Source organism: Erythrolamprus reginae, chromosome 1 (genome assembly GCF_031021105.1).
Source record: "Erythrolamprus reginae isolate rEryReg1 chromosome 1, rEryReg1.hap1, whole genome shotgun sequence".
In the NCBI taxonomy this organism is placed as follows: Eukaryota; Metazoa; Chordata; class Lepidosauria; order Squamata; family Dipsadidae; genus Erythrolamprus; species Erythrolamprus reginae.
Window position 1 is genome coordinate 296,912,361 of NC_091950.1, and position 19,885 is coordinate 296,932,245.

The following is a 19,885-nucleotide window of genomic DNA, read 5'->3' on the forward strand; positions in this document are numbered from 1 at the left end:
CAACGTTCCCAGCTCTTACTGGCTTGTAAGCTCTTTCATTGTTACTCTCTGCCAATAATGTTTTCCAAGCCCTCTCTTTGTAGGGTTTTTTTCCATTGCTTTACTTGCTCCAGATGTTTCTTTCCAGCCCTAACCAGGTGCTATTAATGTTCTCTTTAATTGTTACTCTCTATGAAGAATGTTTTCCAAGCCCTAAGTCTTTGCAGGGTTTTATTCCATTGCTCTACTTGCTCTGACTGTTTCTTTCCAGGTGCTAATGATGTTCCCAGCTCTTACTAGCTTGCAAGCTCTTTCATTACTTTCTCAGAGTAAAGGTTTTTTAAGCCTTTAACCAGGGGATAAAATAATGTGTTGAAGGTGACCAGACTAAAGACGCTAGTCAGATGAATACCTGGTAGGCAGATTCTTTTCCCTATTTTCCTCCCCAAAAACTAAGGTGCATTTTATACCCTTAAAAATACGGTAAAATAAGCTTCTTTAAACACTTCTTAGCACTTCTGCTGGTGGGGAGAAAACCTCCTTTTAAAGCATTGTGATCACCATGACCTATAAAAGGCTCACCTTCAAACTTCAAACATTTTCCAAGGTTATCTTCACATGTGTTTGCATGCATAGCAACCTTGTTTAGTCAGCAGTTCCAGGTGAAATATTATCATGGCATGTGCATGCATGCAACCTGAAAAATGCCTTGGAGAAAATATGGGAGATGTGACTACTTCATCAATATAAATAGGGATGTTTTATTTGCACTGACACATGTTGTGAAGATTTCCTTTGAATGCTTTATATAGCCATAATACAAATCTAAATCCATTTACATTTAATTTAAGTTCACTGAAATTTAACTAAATGTGTACAACACACTTGGAATTGCAAATATATTTTCTTAAAACTAAAATTGGCAGCACTTCTGAGTAAGTATTATTACGGTAGGGAAAAAAAATCCAAGCCCTACTTTGAAATAAATTGTGTTGAAATCAATGGAATGTATTTCTATGTAAATATGCTTAACAGGAAGATATTACGGTCATTTTTCATGATCCTCAGGTGAGCAATCATCTGCACTCAGTGTGCATTGCTTTCCAGTTCTGACACATCCGCTGATATAATTTCCAGCAAATAATATGAATTACTGCTGTAGGCATTGTGTGTTCTATTGCATTCTGGGAGCCTTGAATGGTTCAACAATTGGCTTCCTCTTTGCTTCATTAGAATAGAATAAAAATGTAGCGTCAACATCTTTCAAGGGAAATTCTGTTCTTTTATAATTTCCTTTAAACAATATTCCTCAAATTTGATGTCCCATTCCAACTCTTTGAATTTATTAACACTAATTTCAAGGTACTGTATTCCTTTTAGGAATTTATAAAAATTTCAAGTATGAATGACTTAAGCATTTCCCATTTAATTGCTGACAAATTATGAACAGCTTCCTTACTCTCATGCAGAAAATAAAAATGTTATAATTTTTTTTTATTTTAAAAAAAGAAAAATAATATCACTTACATTGTAGACTCTGTACCAGAGAAAGTGATTGGTCATTTTCAACTTTCTTTAAAAAATGCCTTTGGTTCTTAATTAGTAAATGACATGGTGGTTTGATTCAATTCATCTACTTCAGGCATACCTAGATATTCATCTCTTCTACTCAGTGTACCCAATACATGAATTTAACGAGCCATAGCAATATGCAAAAGCACCCGAATCCTCAATTCTCTGCTTCATTAACAAGCCTTAATATTTTTTAAAGGGCAAAGTGAAATAAGTTAATGTAAGGCTTTGTAAGATGACAAAATAAAGATTGGAAAGATATTTTTGAGTCAATGTCAAATGTATGTATATAATTTGTGGTAGCTTTCTAAAAAATCATGTAGATCTCTCAAATATATCTCACACTTACCCTCCTATCTTACAGTGTGTGTATAGGGAGGGCATACACATATACACGCACACAAACATTCATGTCAGGAGCATTTTCAAGCAATGAAATAAATGATCAAAAATTGATTTTAAAAAAATCTAGAGAGAGAGAGAACTTTTCCAAGTGAAAATGGAGAACATATTTTGTCTTAATGAGTTCACAGAAGGAAACAGTGAAAGTGCCAATAGTAAATGTAATTTTTGATGCACTAAAGCATACGTCTTAACATTATGAGGAAAGGAATAAGTTGCTAAGAATCCAATATTGTGCTAATTTATGTGGCTTTAAAAATTATATTTCTTGTGTGTCTTTTTCTGATGCTATATTGATTACCATATTTTGGTGTATTTTCCTCCCTAAAAGAAGCTGAAAATTCAGCTTATTCGTCTTATACTCTGAATGCAGCTTTTTTCAAAACTTTTTTTTCCAGCCCTAACTAGATGCTAACGATTTTCCCAGCTCTTATCTTGCAGGTTCTTTCATTGTTACTGTCTGCTAAGAATGCTTTCCAAGCTCTAAGTCTTTGCAGGGTTTTTTTTTTTCATTGCTCTACTTGCTCAGAATTTTTCTTTCCAGCCCTAACCAGGTTTTAACAATGTTCCCAACTCTTACTGGCTTGCAAGCTCTTTCATTGTTACTCTCTCCAAATAAGGCTTTTTTAAAGCCCCAACCAGGGGATAGAATAATGTGCTGAAACTGACCAGACTAAGGATGCTAGCCAGATAAATATCTAGTAAGCAGATTTTTCCCTATTTTCCTCCCCCAAAACTAAGGTGCGTCTTATACTCCAAAAATACGGTAGTCTGTTTTATTTTACTATTAGTTTAATTAGTTTCATTTTACTATTCCTTTAAATTATTAGACTTCCATTTTATACATTTTTATAAATATTAAGTTCAAAGTGTTGATGGGAAGTACTTTTTAGCAGACTTATTTAGGATTCAACAGGGTTATAATTCTATCAATAATGCAATATGTAGTACAAGTTGTTATGTGTTTATTTAGAAATAATTCCTAAACAGACATACATATATGTTTCATAAATTAGATTTAGAAGAAAAATCCTCTTCAAGTAAATGTTATTTTTATTATTTTTATTATTTTTCATTACTTTATTTTTTATAGGCCAGCTAAACCAAAAAATGTTGAATTAAACCTTAAAGCTTCAAAAACCCTGGAAAATACGGAAAATGAACAAGATTCTTCAGACAAAGTTAAAATGAACTTCAGCATCGCCAATAAAATATCCATGTTTGAAAGCAAGCAAAATAATCATCAATCTGCTGATGTTCCTGGTCCAAAAAGAGGTTCTGTATCAAATACATTTGTTGGCCGAGCAAAATTGAAGTTTGGACGACAGCAAATTGAAAGTGAACAGACTAACAAAATAACAAATAAAGGAAACCACCGTCAGAAATTATTGCAAAATGGCACAAAAGTAAAAGAAATCTCTTCAGACATAAACATTAAGACACAGGGAAAGACTGAGGCAAACATTACATGTGAGGATATTAGGAAAAGTGAAGAACTTGGAAAGGTTGTTAAATGTCAAGTTAATGAGAATGACAAAATAGATGGTAATGAAGTGAATCATTTCACTTTTACCAAAAATGATACAGAATTAGTCAAGGACAAAGACCTAGATAATGTTTCATCCATAGCACAGAATGAAGAAATAGAAACAAATAATTGGAGTATGAATGCCAGATCCTTATCTCCTGAAAGTGAAGAGACATTTTCTTTGAGCTCAGATCATTATTTTCCCAATAATAATGATAAATCTTTGCTGCAGCCTGATCCGACACCCCAAAAGCCAGAATTACACGAGATTTGTCAGTTTGAAAATAAAGATCAAAGGATGATTAATACTGTTTGGGAAGACAACCAAGAATTTGAACAAAATAACAGCGGGCAAGAAAATCAAAGCCGTGGTTTTAATGTTTCTGAAGACAGCAGCACTGATGGCATTTGTGACTCTCCTTCAGATATGGCCAAGTTTACAGAAACACTTAAAAACCTAGACAGTTCTGTTTGTATACCTCAGAAAAAGAAAAAGCAGAAACTTCCAAAGCCTCCTGCCCCTCACTTTGCAATGCCTCCAATTCATGAGGACAAGTTGGAGAAAATATTTGACCCCAATATATTTACCTTGGGATTGGGAATAAAGAGAGACAGATCACAAGATCTAACTCCATCTGTCCAGTTAAAATTGCAAAGCTTAGAGACGGATGCCAGGGTTAGACCTAAGCGGGCTTCTGCTGAAAACAGCCTCCTTCTCCAGTCCCTGAAGTTACCCAGTAGAGCAGATTCCGCTCTCGTGCAGGAAATGAATGGGAAAGAGAGTAAGGACAGTACAGACGGTGACATCAAGAGGTCTCGGCTTGAAAACAGCGCCATCTTCTCCAGTCTGCTAACTCCCGTAACTAAAGAAAAAACATTTACACCATCTGTAACCACTGTAAACACAATCACAACATCTTTTGCATCTCAGAAGAGTGCCAATTCTCCAGGAATTCCCCCTCTAATGTTTGATGTGACTCAGAAATCCGAGGTAATTTCTTTATTTATAATGTTATCTGAAATATGTTTTATCTATCTATATTTTATATGTCATATTGAATGTTACTTTATATATGTATGTTATCTATAATATATGTTACCTGAAATATGTTTCATCTGCAGCCACTCATTTGCCTTATTTTCTGTTGATAGCCTTTTCCAGGTTTGAAAGCACCAAACTTTATGGATAAATATTTACAAACTGACGACGCAAAAAAAGAGAGAATTTTGCAAATACCAAACTTTGGAAGCCTTGATAACAGTTTTCCAAACTGGTTGAAACCTGGTCAGTGTGAATCAAATGAATTCTTAAATATTGAGGTGGGTTGAATGTAATCTATCTAGTCATTTTGAAAATCTCTGCATATTGAAGTGAATTTTTGATTGTTCATGTTTTACTGCTTCCACTTCAGTGAAGTAAAGTTCTTTTGAACTTTTAAAAACAGAACTGAAATTAGCAATGTGAGTTGCTATAAGAATATTGAAAATGACCATTTGGATTGATAAAAAAAGGTTTTTCCTTCATTCAACACTCAAATGAAAATATCATTGCCATTTTCTTCATATATTATTGTAAAATTCATGAATATTGCAATAAAATATCCCAACCTACTTGCAAGATTGTTAATCTAAGGGTGTAAATTTTTGCTAATCCCTCTAAGGAAAAATGAATAGTTAAAACTATCTATAAAAGGGTAAAATAAAATTTGACAAATGTACAAGTATTTACTTATAAATTATATTCGACAGAAGCACAGGTATAATGAGAGATAGTTTGACAACAATACTGATGAAAAAGATCTTAAATTAGTAGTTAATAATTATAAAGATAATTATCTGATTACAAAAAAAGATAACGCAGTTTTCAACTATATTTGGAAGTTATTTACATTGAAACCAATGGTACACAGTTACATAAAATTCTCTCTTATTCTGGGTGAGACACTATACTGCAACAAAGATGTAGAGAAAAGGTTCAGAGAAAAGCAGTAAAGATAATCTATGAGGAGAGACTTAGAGAACAGGGAATGGCTATCCTTGAGAAAAGAAACTAGTGGACAGGAGGAAGGAACTACCGTATTTGACAGTAGTATTCAAAAACTTGAAAGGGTATAGAACAGAAAGAGATCAATTTTCTATTGCCTCAGAGTGCAGAACATGAATAATGGATTAAAATTAGAAGATCCATTCTGACTGAACTTTGGAAAACATTTCCTCACTATAAGGAGAGTTCAATTGAGAGTTGTGTTTTATTTTAATGTTTTAATTTTGATTCTGGTCTCTGACCATAACAAAAGATTGGAGTGAATTGGAGCCAACACAGAAGCAAGAGAATGTGTTCAAGAGGAGATTAGACATGCTTTCATTCATATTCCTGTACTGTACAGGGGATTAGTGTAAGTGGCCCCTTCCAAAGCTGCAATTTTATGACTGGAAAGCAAGATGGAAGAAGTCAGTATTGCGTCCCTTGTAAGGGAGCTTTCGTCCTAGTGCCTAGAATAGAATCTGACTAACCCTAAAGACAGCCAGCAAGCCAGGTCTCTGGTGTTGATATCTAGAATTCAGATTCATCCTGGCATAGATAGATCTTTCAAATGACTTGGAATTCAGTGTGCTGCTTGCCTATCAGGCCAAGCCCAAGAAAAACATAGAACAATTCAGCCAAAGTTCAGTTCTTTATTTACTTATTTCTTTATTTACTTACTTCCTAAGAGGTCAGTAAGGGGCGAGTACAAGTGCACTAGAGTGCCTTCCGTCCCCTGTGCTATTGCTGTCCTATATCTCCTATACCTTTCTTCTATTCCTATATCTCTTCTTCTATTCTTTCATTGATATGTTCTATTACTATATCTTCTTTTCTATTATTTCTTAGATATATTTTACTATGAGTATCTCCTCTATAACCTTCATCATGTATTTTACTATGTGTATATAGATATATACCCACTAAAACCCTCTTTGTGTATTGGACAAAATAAATAAATAAATAAAAATAAACAATAGACAGAACCTTACCAGACTAAATGAATACTACTCTCACTCTAATGCATACACCCTGGTAAATTCTAGGGAGTGGCTATCCTAACTCTCTTCCTCTTTCTTCAATCCAGCTCTGGACTGTGTTGAATCTTATCTCTCTGTCACATAGCTTGGAATGTGCTTTCTCCTGAAAAATTGCCGTTTCACTGTAGTTCATCACACCACCTCCCATTTCAAAGACACAGCTACCACATTGCTTTCCCTTTTAATAATACAGTATTTAGGATTGAATCATAAAACTGCACAATAATCTGTTTCATTGGCACAGATAGAATAACATATCCCAAATAATATAAACCCAGCAATTGCTAAGAGATATGTTTATGAGTATCTATGCATATATGTTGTTCAAGTAGGTAAGGTGAGATCAATATTTTAAAAATAAATATAATAGCTTAGGCTGGTAAAGGGTAGTAGTGAGCGTAGTGGCATCATCTGTGTTTTCCATAAATACGAGTCCAGAAAAAAAACCTGCTTCATGAATTTAAACTTCCACTGTTTGATTAGTCATTTATTGTATTAATCATTTATTGCATTAATCCTACATTAATCATTTATTGCACATATCAACAATTTGACAGCACTTCCCTGACAGTAATAATCACAGTCTAATTCCATATCTTTAATCAATGTTTATTTAGAAACTATTTTAATTTATAATTAATTAAATTAAAATGGTTCTTTGTACTGATTTTTAGAACTTTTACCCTATCTTCACAGTACTAATTGTTCCACTCAGTGCGGTCAATGGTATGAACTGCAGTAGTATAAAAAAAATTACTTGCACAGAATAACAGAAGAGATATAGCACATTTAGCTAATAAAGATGTATACTTCGAGCACAGTCCTCTTTTAACCCTCTGATCATTCTTGGAAGCTTGCAGAAAAATAGGCCTTTATGAATAAATTGAAAGGATGTTCAGTATACATTCCTGCATTTGGTCAATGTTTTGTAGTCTGATTTAGGAACAGTTATATTTTAAAATATGTAAATTAGCAATAAATCCATATTAAGTAAGAAGATTTATTTCATCATATTGAGAAATAGTAACAATTTTGAAACGTAGGGAATGCAAATTTCAGTGGTCATTGAGGTAATCTCAGAGCACATACCGTAAGTCCGTGATGGCGAACCTATGGCACGTGTGTCACAAGTGGCACATGGAGCCATGTCGGTGGGCATGTGAGCTTAGGTCCAGTGCGCATGCATGCGCTGGCCAACTGATATTAGGGCCTTCTGGGCCCACTGGGAGTCAGGAATTGGTCTGTTTTTAGCCTCTTGAGGAGATGGGAAAGGCCGTTTTCACCCTCCCCAGTCTCCTAGAAAGGCTCTGGAGTTTGGGAAAGAAAAAAACCAGGGCCTTCCGGTTCAACCGGAACTTGGCGAATGGCCCATTTTCTGAAGTCTGGGGAGAGCAAAAAACGGATGTGACATCGGATGCCAAGAGTGGGTGGGGATGTCATGCATGCATGCGCAGGAATGCATGAAATTATGAGTGTGGGCACGCATGCGCACGCCCTGCCTTTTCTCACATGAACCAAAAAAAGGTTCGCCATCGCTGCCATGAGTTATTTTCTTTTATCTTCCAAGGCTAGCAACTCTGTAAATTTCTGTATAAGAAACAATCAGTACAGGATCACCCAGCTCATAGTGGGCTTCTTCTCACTCACAAATCCCAATCTTGGAATGCTCCAAAGGTAAGATTACTAGGAATCAGACTTGTACATGCCAGGAAGCTCAGGAGGTTCCCAGCATTCTTTAACACTAAAAATGTTTTATAAATATTTCTTTTTTTTAATAAAAAAGCTCAATGTCTGAAGTCACCCAAAATATTTGCACTGCGTGAGAAGATATGTTACTTATCCATTCCTTCCTTCCCAAATTAACCATAGGAAAAAACAAATATCCAATACTATGAGTGTCTCCATACTAATTCTGCAAAAGCAGTTTAGGTATGCTAGAACGCTGTGAGGCTGGAGCAATGAGCTCAGTGTTAAGACTGCTGTGACAATAGAACATAACAATTTGTTACTTGATTTCTTCTTACCATTTATTCCCCTTTGCTTTCCCTAGACATTTTCAGGAAAAAACCAGAATAAAACTAATCCTAGACCTGGAAAGGTAAGACAACTTTCCTTCATTAATGCTTCTTGTTTTATTGTAATTTTCTCGTCAGATTAAATGACAATTAAATTTCTTTTTTAAAAATACAGGTCATGATCTGCAGTAAATCAGATGCTTGTGAAAATAGTTTTGAAGTTTTTCATGATATGTTGGATTGCACCTCTTGGAAATTGTCACCTGTGATTTTAATTAAAGTCATCCGAGGATGGTAAGAATAAATGTGTCCACTCTCCTACTTTTTTCCTTTAGTTGTGTCCCCCTGATGCTTATTCCCCTTTCTATGCAAAAGTGGCTTTCTTTATTTCTTCAGCAAATTTTCGGGTTGGCCTCATGCCTGTTTCCTAGCTGAGCTTGCCTAAACAAGTTTTCTCTGAACTGTTTTTAAGACATGTTTAAAAGTGTCATAACGTGTATAATCTAATGTTTATAGAACCTTTATTGTTAGCTTTGCTTATACATTCTTTGATGTTATAAAAGATTTGCCTGTAATTTTTAAGTAACTTCTTTTTTAAAAGCTGCATGCTGTCTAATTTCTGTCGAGTACTAGTTTCTGCCTTGGAAAAAATAACCAGAAATCTATCTTTAGATATTATTAAATGCTGGAGTTTCTTAAAGATCTTTCTTGAATCTCTTAACTGAAGGTTGGAGAGAGCTTGCTATACTGCATTTATCAAATAACGATCTGTTTCCTATGGTAGAATTGCTCTAACTATCAAAGCCTTAGTAAAGCCAAGGATAAAGAGTTGGGATGGTGCAGTGGTTAGAGTGCAGCACTGCAGGCTACTTGAGCTAATTGCTAGCTGTAATTCAGCATTTCAAATCTTACCACCGGCTCACGGTTGACTCAGCCTTCCAGGGTGGGTAAAATGAGAAACCAGACAATATGCTAATTCTGTAAACCATTTAAAGAGTACTGTAAAAGCACTATGAAGTGGTATATAAGTCTAAATACTAATGCTAAATGTTAATGCCAGTGAAGCTCAGGGATGTCGCAGAATATTTTTAGAAATAAGAATTTTTTTACCTAAAGCAAAAGAGCTTGGTTTGAAGCAGGAAGACATTACTATCATGTTTGTACTAGAATTAGATTTTAATTTAAAGTGATAGAATTAAAATATTGAAGATTTTTATGATTTATAATTTTAATAAAATGATTGTGCATAATCAAAGTATAGAAATGCTTAAATTAAGTTTGGCATTGTAGAAGATTTCAAACAAAATTTCCATAGCAGCTTATGACTGAGCGTTTAATTGTTTTCAATCATTTTGAATGACTGTTAGTATATTTCCTTTGTTCTGTCCTGATAGTATGCTACATCTCCTTTTTCAAACATCTTGTTTTATAAATTCATTGTATGTGAAATTCACAAAACCTAAACAAACATCCTGCTATTATATATTGAGCAGGTGTTCGGTTATGTTCTGCATCGAAAAGGAATATAAAAGAGCAATACATGTATCAAATTTCTAGTAACATTATCAGTAAGCTTGTCTGGTTCATAGTTCCTGCACATTGATAGCCTGAAACTGATATCATTGGGAGAATTAAGGAAATGCTGGCATTGTGGGGGAACTTCAATATATGTAGTATATGTAGAATAACAAATAAGGTGGTAAGGAAGCATGACAAAAGAGCTGCTAATGAGCTCCAACATTTTGAGATCACAAGATTGCAATGCTGATTCCAATTTGCACAAGTGGACTCCTTGATATAAACTCCTGTTCATAATTATTGCTAAATTGCTAAAGTAATTAGCAATGATGAGTAAACATGGTGACCTGACATAAAATTTAGTATATGAGATGCAGTATTATCTGTCACCTTCCTTTTCGCCTATTTATAGTACAGGACATCCTTTCATTCAATACCTTTTTACAGCTTGCTTACTTCTTTACTTGCCTGTTTTTTTATTTATTAACAATGTGGCTTTTGACACAATTGAGGGATTTATTCACTTTTTAAAATTTCTCATTCAAATGTAAAGCTCTGTACTTCTGGCACCTGGGGTTTGGCTTGCTTTGACTTCTGTCCTTATTTAGAATTACTTCTGGCTATCTATTTTCTATTTCCCAGCCTATCTTCTCGATCTTCATTCTGGTCTCTTGAAAATGGCGTCATTTTCCCTCAAGCGCTAGCAAGATCTTCTCTCTTAATGATTGTTGCCTTATGTCAAGCAAGTTAATACTCGTATGCTGAAGAAAGTAGGATGTTACTTTTAGCCACCTTTTCACTCAACTGCTTTGTGGTAAATTATATGTGTTTATTGTTACATAGCAGGATTGTTGGAGAGGATTTGCTCTCAGTTTGTTTCAGTACTTGATTATTTCAGTAGGCATGTGTATGCATGGTACTAGTTATTCTGTGTACATTGATTATTTTTTTAACTACATAAAAGAGATTAATTTAATACTATTGCTTCTCTTGTAGATGAAAACTTGTAGATGAGTCATGTTCTATGCATTAGCATCAGGAACACAAGCTTCTTGGTAGATTTAAGCATAGTACTGCATCCATTGGGGAGGGGGAAAGCACACACAATCTTATTTTTTAAAATTAGCTTATTATCTGTGGAGAAAGGATAAAGAGTTTCATAATATAGAGAATACCATGTTTTTCAGAGTATAAGATGCACCTGAATATAAGACGCAGCTTAGTTTTTAAGGAAAAAATTAGGGGTGGGGGGGAAGTCTTCGGAGAGGGGCGGCATACAAATCTAATAAATTGAATTGAAAAATTGAAAGTGCCTACCAGGTATTCATCTGGCTGGTGGCCTTAGACTGCTCAGCTTCAGCACATTAGTTGCTGATTTTAAGCACTTTATATCCCCTGCTTGAGGACAAAAAACAGCTTCTAAAGCACAACTGATCTTTGAAGAGAGAAGCAATGAGAAAAGCAGGCAAAGCACAGAGATCGTTTCACTCGCTAGTGCCTTGTTAGGGCTGGAAAAAAAACCTTCTAAAGCACAGCTGAGAGTCGGAGGGAGCAGGCAAAGCACGGAAGATCGCTCCTCCTTAGGGCTGAAAAAAGCTCTGAAAAAGCTGCATTTGGCATATAAGATACACCCAAATTTTCAGCTTCTTTTTGGGGGGGGAGTGGGTCTTATATTCTGAAAAATACGGTATATAGAAAGTTACAAATGAGCTTTCATTTCATTTAAAAATGAAATAGAAATATACATGAAGGATTTTATTGTCTATTGATAGAACAACAATTCTTCCTTAACTTCTATTTCTCCCCTTCCCCCCTCAACATGCACCTCCCATATCTACTGTATAATGGACACACATAGCCTTGGATTAAATTAGATAGGAATTTGCATGATCTAAGTTTACTAGTTGGACCAGTGGTGGTGCAGTGTTTAGAAGGTTAGAATGCAATATTACAGGGTAATTCAGCCAGGAATTCGACCGGCTCAAGGTTGACTCAGCCTTCCATCCTTCTGAGGTGGGTAAAATGAAGATCCAGATTGTTGGGGACAATGTGATGACTCTGTAAACCACTTAGAAAGGCTTGTAAACCACTGGGAAGCGGTATATAAGCCAATGTGCTATTACTATTGCTAGTTCATCATTAGATGTTGCACCTATTTAAGTAGAAATATACCTGTCGTTAAACCACACATTTATTTATTTTTATAGTACTTTTGCTCTAGTATTTAAAAAATCACATTAACTTCCCTTTTTCAGAATTGTAAAACAATTGGGTATTTGAAGCATGTCAAGAGTTTAATTTTCCCTCTTGTATTATAGTTGGATTCTGTATGAGAAACCAAATTTTGAAGGAGCTTCTATTCCGATGGAAGAAGGAGAATTTGAATTTTCAAATCTTTGGGGGGAAGAAGTATTTGACAATGAAGATACAAGCAAAGCTCCCGAGCCTATTGTGATTGGTTCAATCAGGCATGTAGTAAAGGCAAGTAAGGAGTGAAATTACAACAACCACAATTTGATTTTATTTGTAGTTCTACCCAACGCTAGTCAAATTACTCTAGTAATCCACAATTATACATGAATCTTGTACAGTATAATTGTGTGATATTCTCCAGTTAGAACCAAGAGAAATAAGTGAAATGAAGGTATGTGATTAGCCCCCATTTGGGGTAATGGGACTTTAAACATAGCCACATTAACCCATATCTAAATGCTTTCCCTCTGCTTTAAAGTTTAAACGGCATCATATTAATCTTTTTTTAAAAGATAAAGGTTTCCCAACAGTCATGTTCAGTTCAAGGGGGTGATGCAGATTCACATCACAGCCAAAGAGCCAGTTTTGTCCAAAGACATTTCTGTGATCATATGGTCAGCATGACTATACCTCAAAAGCATAAGGAACACTTTTCCACCAAAATGTTACCTCTTTCTGTACTTGCATTTGCATGCTTTTTAACTGCTATGTTGGCAGTTGTGAGGCAAGTAACATAAGTTTATTCTGTCATGCAGTGATTGGTTTTGCACTGCCAAACTTGTGGTTGATAAGCTCATCATCTTAACCAGTTGGCCACCACACTCCTTTATTCTTTATGGTTGGATAAATATAAGAGAATTAAGAGGGAAATTGGAAGGACCTTTTAGACTACATAAATCAGCCATAATAAATGGCATAGATTAATTATATTATTCTTTTCTTTTCATTTTTTCACATGGAAAATTCTATATCCTATCAAAGAGAATCTTGTTATGAAAAAGTTAATTGTCTGAATCACTTTGAAGTGATTTCAATATGTATAGCAAGAGAAACTCCACCAGCATTTAGGTATGGTTGAAATACGCTCTAAAACACAGAGAAATGCAGTTGTATATCTTTATCATCATTGTAAGATCAGTATTTATGAAATATGCATTTCACCAGTTTGATGGGATTGGATAACACTGTGTTGTAATTTAGTAGAAGATATGGTTGTGCATATGTAGTGGCATTCACATGATTTAATGTATATGATTCTGATTTTGATTCATTTCCACATATTTTCAGTGAAATAATATTGTTTATAATTAATAATAGGTACTCTGGGGTGGATTACAAATTGTTCTATTTTAAAACACAGAACCAGAAAACCAATACAAAATAACAGAAATTACAGAGAAAACAAGCCTAGTGGGGAGACCAAGAAAAGAAAGAGGGGGTCAGTAATTATCCTCACCAAAGATTTAGGGAAAAAGCCATCTTCAGACTCTACAAAATACAAATAGAGTGGGAGCCACTCATATCTTGGAAGGAACTTCATTTCAAAGGAAGGGTGTTGTTACAGAAAAGACTTGTTTCAGGGATGCCAATAGATTGTTAAATTGATGGAACCCACAGCACATCAACCCTGTCCAATTGAGCTGGCCAAGAAGATAGGTGATTCACTCAAACAAGCAGGCCCAGTATGTAGGGCTTTATAAGTAGTAACCTGGAATTGCATCCAGGAGCACTTTGGGAACCAGTGTAGTTTACGAAGCAGAGTATCACATGGGTATACAGAGCCATGTCCATCTCTGTTTGTTCAATGCATTCTGCATCAACTGAAGCTTCTGGGTGGTCTTCAAGGGCATTCCCATATAAAACGCATTGCTTTAGTCAAGCTGTCAGATGAACAGGGCATGATATTTTTAGATGCTATTAGATATTTTTGTATCTATGGTAAGATCAGAAGAGCAATTTGGCTATGCCTACTTAATTTGAATTTTATAAATTTTCAGGATTATAGAATTTGCCGAATTGACCTGTTTACAGAACCACAAGGATTAGGATTAGTAAATGCATATTTTGATGATGCTGAAGAAATACGACTTGGGACTTCTCAGAAGACTTGTTCTATCCAAGTGTCTTGGGGCATGTAAGTATGTAAATAAGTATGTATTGGCTGTAGTTATTGGATCACCCTGAATCTGTTACATATCTTATACCCCAGTTTTTTTTTAAGGAGTTATCATTATTTCAGGAGTGATTCATTGGTAGCAAAACAAAATCTCTCTATATAAAAGCCAGATACCATTCACGCATCATCATGAAATCTTCAGAACCATAAAACCTACAAACTTGAAACTTGGCACGTATGTTCCTCTTGGCTTCTAGGTGCTCACTAAGAAAGGATTTTTTGAAATTACCATCGTATCATTAGTTATTTCTTATATTATTATTAACACTTTTTGATGCTAAAGAGTTAGATGTACTTCCCCATCCCACCTAAAAAGAAGGCTGTTCCAAATGCTAGTGGGAGTGGCCAGCACACTAATCCAGCTTGCGGGCTGGCAGTTTAGACATTCTACTGCATGCTAAGGAGTTCAGTTAAGTAGTGAAGCACGGGTATCCAGTTTACTAGTATAACATATAGGTGGTTTATTTTATGATACAATATGTGATAGACATTTTGGTGGTCATTTAATATATCTGGTTGTCTTATGAGCATAAATGGATCTAGAGTGAAATCTTGGTTGTAGCAATTATATGCCTAAGAATAATTTTGCATTAATGTTTATAAAACTATGCAGAAGTATGCACTTTGCTGAATAAAGAATTGCCTTAGATAGATAGCTCTAGCATCCTGTGTTGCTGAGTACATGTGATCAATTGAAACTTGCTTAGAATCATTGAGTATCCAAGATAAAGGTTATGGGTATAGATATGAAAATTAATTGTAAATTGTATAAACAAATGTGTGCAGACAAGAAATATTTAGAAGTACAACAGTAACTTGATATAAAGCAGGTCTTATGCCAGATTGGAAGAAAGGTAGAATATACCGTATATACTCGAGTATAAGCCGACTCGAGTATAAGCCGAGGCACCAGTTTTTGCCACAAAAACTGGGAAAACTTATTGACCCGAGTATAAGCCGAGGGTAGAAAATGCAGTGGCTACTGGTAACTTATAAAAATGGAAACCAATAAAATTACATTAATTGAGACATCAGTAGATTAAATGTTTTAGAATATATATTTTAAAGAAAACCAGTAAACTAGCTCTGTAAATTTAAAAGACGGTAAACAAAAGCAATCTGGTAATAACAATAAATTAAAAAGTAAAAAAAGTAGCTCAATCAGCAACCAAGCTAAAACCTATTTCTAAAGCTAACCCATGGGTCTTTAAACTTGACAGTTTTAAGACTAGTGGACTTCAACTCCCAGAATTCCTGCACCAGCCATGCTACTTCAGGAGTAGGAGTTGAAGTCCACAAGTCTTAAGGTTTGAAGACACTTGCATTTCTAACCCTAACCCAGGGCTCTTTAAACTTGACAGTTTTAAGACTAGTGGACTTCAACTCCCAGAATTCCTGCACCAGCCATGCTACTTCAGGAGTAGGAGTTGAAGTCCACAAGTCTTAAGGTTTGAAGACACTTGCATTTCTAACCCTAACCCATGGCTCTTTAAACTTGACAGTTTTAAGACTAGTGGACTTCAACTCCCAGAATTCCTGCACCAGCCATGCTACTTCAGGAGTAGGAGTTGAAGTCCACAAGCCTTAATCTTTCCAGGTTTGAAGACTCTTGCATTTCTAACCCTAACCCAGGGCTCTTTAAACTTATCAGTTCTAAGACTAGTGAACTTCAACTCCCAGAATTCCTGCACCAGCCATGCTACTCCAGGAGTAGGAGTTGAAGTCCACAAGCCTTAATCTTTCCAGGTTTGAAGACTCTTGCATTTCTAACCCTAACCCAGGGCTCTTTAAACTTGAGTTTTTAGAAGCCTGGAGAGAGCTCATGCCGTCCGCCCCCCCCCCCCCTTTAGCTTGCTGGCTGGCTGGCTGGATCTTCCACCCCTGATCCTCTCTCCCCCTCGTCTCCCTTTACTGCTCCATGTGTTGTGCAGGGAAGCAGATTTGCTAAAGAGATCCACTTGGGAGGGCAGCAGGGGGAGGAGGAGGAAAGGAAAGAGCTGTTCTCCTCCTCCTTCCCCAGCTGCCCTACCAAGTGGATCTCTTTAACAAATCTGCTTCTCTCTCCGGTTGGGGGCTTCTAAAGCCTGGAGAAAGTTCATGCCGTTCCCCCCACCCCCACTTTAGCTTGCTGGCTCTCTCCTCCTCCATTTCCCTTTATTGCCCCATGTGTTGTTCGGGGAAGCAGATTTGTTTAGGAGATCCACTTGGGAGGGCAGCAGGGAATGGAGGAGGAGGAGGAGGAGGAGGAGATCCAGAGTAGCCTGCAGCCACAGAGGAAAAGGAGGAAGAGGAAAGAAAGAAAGAACCCTCGCCGACAGCATAATTATTTATTTAAGTACCGGTATTTTAAAAATAAATTTAAACTCCTTGTAGCGGCAGGAGAGCGAGAGAGAGAAACGAGCCTTTTCCTCGGAGGAGGGAGAGCAGTTGGCTGGCGTCTTTGCTTGAGCCGGGGAGAGGAGACAACGCCCCCCCCCACTCGGCTGTGGGGAGGGTGGGGCCGTTGCCTCCTCTCCTCGGCTCAAGCAAAGACGCCAGCCAACTGCTCCCCCTCCTCTGAGGAAAAGGCTCGTTTCTCTCTCACACTCTCCTGCCGCTACAAGGAGTTTAAATTTATTTTTAAAATACCGGTACTTAAATAAATAATTATGCTGTCGGCGAGGGTTCTTTCTTTCTTTCCTCTTCCTCCTTTTCCTCTGCAGCTGCAGGCTACTCTGGATCTCCTCCTCCTCCTCCATTCCCTGCTGCCCTCCCAAGTGGATCTCCTTAGCAAATCTGGAGCTTCTGTCTTCTCGCAAGTGCCTCCTCTCCACGGCTCAAGCAAAGGCTCCAGCCAACCACTCGAACGGCGCGCAAGAGGGGGAAAATGGGAAGCCGATGAGGTGGGGGAGGGGTGAGAAGACAGAAGCAGGAATCCACCACCCCCAACCTCACTGGCTTCCCATTGCGTTTTTCCCTTCTCACATGCCGTCGGAGCTGTGGGAGGGGTGGGGCAGGTGCCTCCTCTTCCCGGCTCAAGTAAAGGCACCACCCAACCATAGCCCCAAGAGATCCGGCATCGTTGGAGCTGTGGAGGGTGTAAAAGTGTGACCTTCACAGCCCAGTCCCTGCGTCCAGCCCTCGCAAAGGCGCCCCCGAAGCTGCCTCAGCAGGCACCTGCCATAGCTCCCTCATTCGCCCAAGCCAGAAATGCCTGCCGGGCTCCCGCGGGGCGCCCTCTTGTGGTGATTCGGCGCCCTCTTGTGGTGACCCGAGTATAAGCCGAGGTCGGGTTTTTCAGCCCATTTTGGGGGCTGAAAAACTCGGCTTATACTCGAGTATATACGGTAAATGTAATAAATTAAAACATGAATTTAAAAAGCTGAAATGAGATTCTGAATTTCAAGTTGCATACGTTTTCATTAGTCAAGGGGTCCTTTATCAGCAATATTTTCAAAATTGTCTGAAAGGATACAAGATTGATTATTTGCTGTTAAATTTTCAAACGAGACATGTGTCTAATGCCTAACTATGTAATAATTGATTCTAATTCTAGAATAGAATTCTTTATTGGCCAATTATGATTGGACACATAAGGAATTTGTCATTGGTGCATATACTCTGCATACATAGAAGAAAAGATACATTTGTCAAGAAACATGAGATACAACACTTAATGATTGTCATAGGGTACAAATAAGCAATCAGGAAGCAATCAATATTAATATAAATCGTAAGGATACAAGCAACAAGTTACAGTCATACAATCATAAGTGGGAGGAGATGGGTGATAGGACCAATGAGAAAAACTAATAGTAATAGTAATGCAGCCTTAGTGAATAGTTTGACAGTGATGAGGGAATTATTTGTTTAGCGGAGTGATGACCTTCAGTGTGTCTAGTTGTCTTGGTGTGCAGTGCTCTGTAGCGACGTTTTGAGGGTAGGAGTTGAAACAATTTATGTCCAGAATGCGAGGTGTTAGTAAATCTTTTCACGGCCTCTTTTTGAGTCGTGCAGTATACAGGTCATCAAAGGAAGGCAGATTGACAGTAATTGTTTTTTCTGCAGTTCTAATTACGCTCTGAAGTCTCTGTCTGTCTTGTTGGGTTGCAAAACCGAATCAGACAGTTATAGAGGTGCAGATGACAGACTCAGTAATTCATCTGTAGAACTGTATCAGCAGTTCCTTGTGTCACCTTCTGGAGATAGCAGTATGAATAAACAAAATTACCATAGGTTTCATAATTTACCAAAGTGCATTGTGAATATGAATCATAGCATGACAGAGTACATTGGGAATGCTTCTGGTGGGTGTGGATATAAATGATTCTACCTTCATATATTGGCAAAGTATGTATATGCATTTCATTATAGCTATTCATTGAGACCAATATGACATTTTAAAATCCTATAACTAAATGTAACCTCTCCTTCAATATGAGCTTGACCATAGGAACAGTTTCTGTAGTTTTTTAGCAACAACACATAAGTGGTATGTTGTTTTTTTTCATGTTTGTTTAAAACTTTGCAGTCTAGACTATAGTCTTTAGATTTCCTGGTAGCCTCCCATCCAAATATTAACTAGTCTTACTGAGATTAGTCAAGCTTGGATAGATGCAACCACTTATTTGGGCTGAAACATTTACTATTAAATAATTTCATAGAATCATATAACAAAATCATTTAGTAGTGATAACCTAGCCTTTTGACCTCACATTTCTGTCTCAGTGTCCAGATCCTTCTTTTTATCCTTTAAATATCCTGCTCCAGGTATTTAAATTGTGTGATTTAAATTAAAGTTTATCCAATTTCATTTTATTATAAAATAGCACAAGATCTGCTGAATAATATGCAGGCTATAAATATTTTAATGGACAGTCTTTGTTTCATTCGTAGATAAGCACCTTTGAATTTCTATGCATGTAATCTTCCATCTAGACTAGTGATGGCAAACTTTTTCCCCTCGGGTGCTGAAAGAGTGTGTGATGTGCTATCATGTATGCACGAGTGCCCACACCTATAATTCAATGTCTGGGGAGGGCGAAAACAGCTTCATCCACCCCACCCCACTCCCCCGGAGGCCCTCTGGAGGTTGGAAACGGCCTGTTTCCCAACTTCTGGTGAGCCCAGTAGGCTCGTGTTTCGCCCACCCTCCCCAGGCACCAAAGACTTCTCTAGAGCCGGGGGGAAGGTAAAAACACTCTTTCCCACCACCACCCCCCCCGAGGTTCTCTGGAAGCAAAAATGTCCTCCCAGTGCCTCTCTGCAAGGCAAAAATCAGCTAGCTGGCACACACATGAATGTTGTACCTAAGCTATGGTAACGGCTCGCATGCCAGCAGATATGGCTCCGCGTGACACCTGTGACATAGGTTCGCCATCACTGATCTAGACAATAAAT

At 37.1% G+C, this 19,885-nt stretch overlaps 1 protein-coding gene across 3 annotated transcripts in view; it reads left to right on the forward strand.

Moving 5' to 3' along the window:
* The window catches only part of CRYBG1 (crystallin beta-gamma domain containing 1), a 155,260-nt gene that overhangs the window by 104,027 nt on the left and 31,348 nt on the right, over positions 1-19,885 (forward strand). For all 3 annotated transcript variants that reach the window (XM_070733293.1, XM_070733292.1, XM_070733294.1), the window contains 6 exons: positions 3,047-4,472; positions 4,634-4,801; positions 8,595-8,642; positions 8,735-8,853; positions 12,396-12,558; positions 14,328-14,464. In XM_070733293.1, the coding sequence (XP_070589394.1) occupies positions 3,047-4,472; positions 4,634-4,801; positions 8,595-8,642; positions 8,735-8,853; positions 12,396-12,558; positions 14,328-14,464 (2,061 nt within the window). The remainder of the gene's footprint in view (positions 1-3,046; positions 4,473-4,633; positions 4,802-8,594; positions 8,643-8,734; positions 8,854-12,395; positions 12,559-14,327; positions 14,465-19,885) is intronic.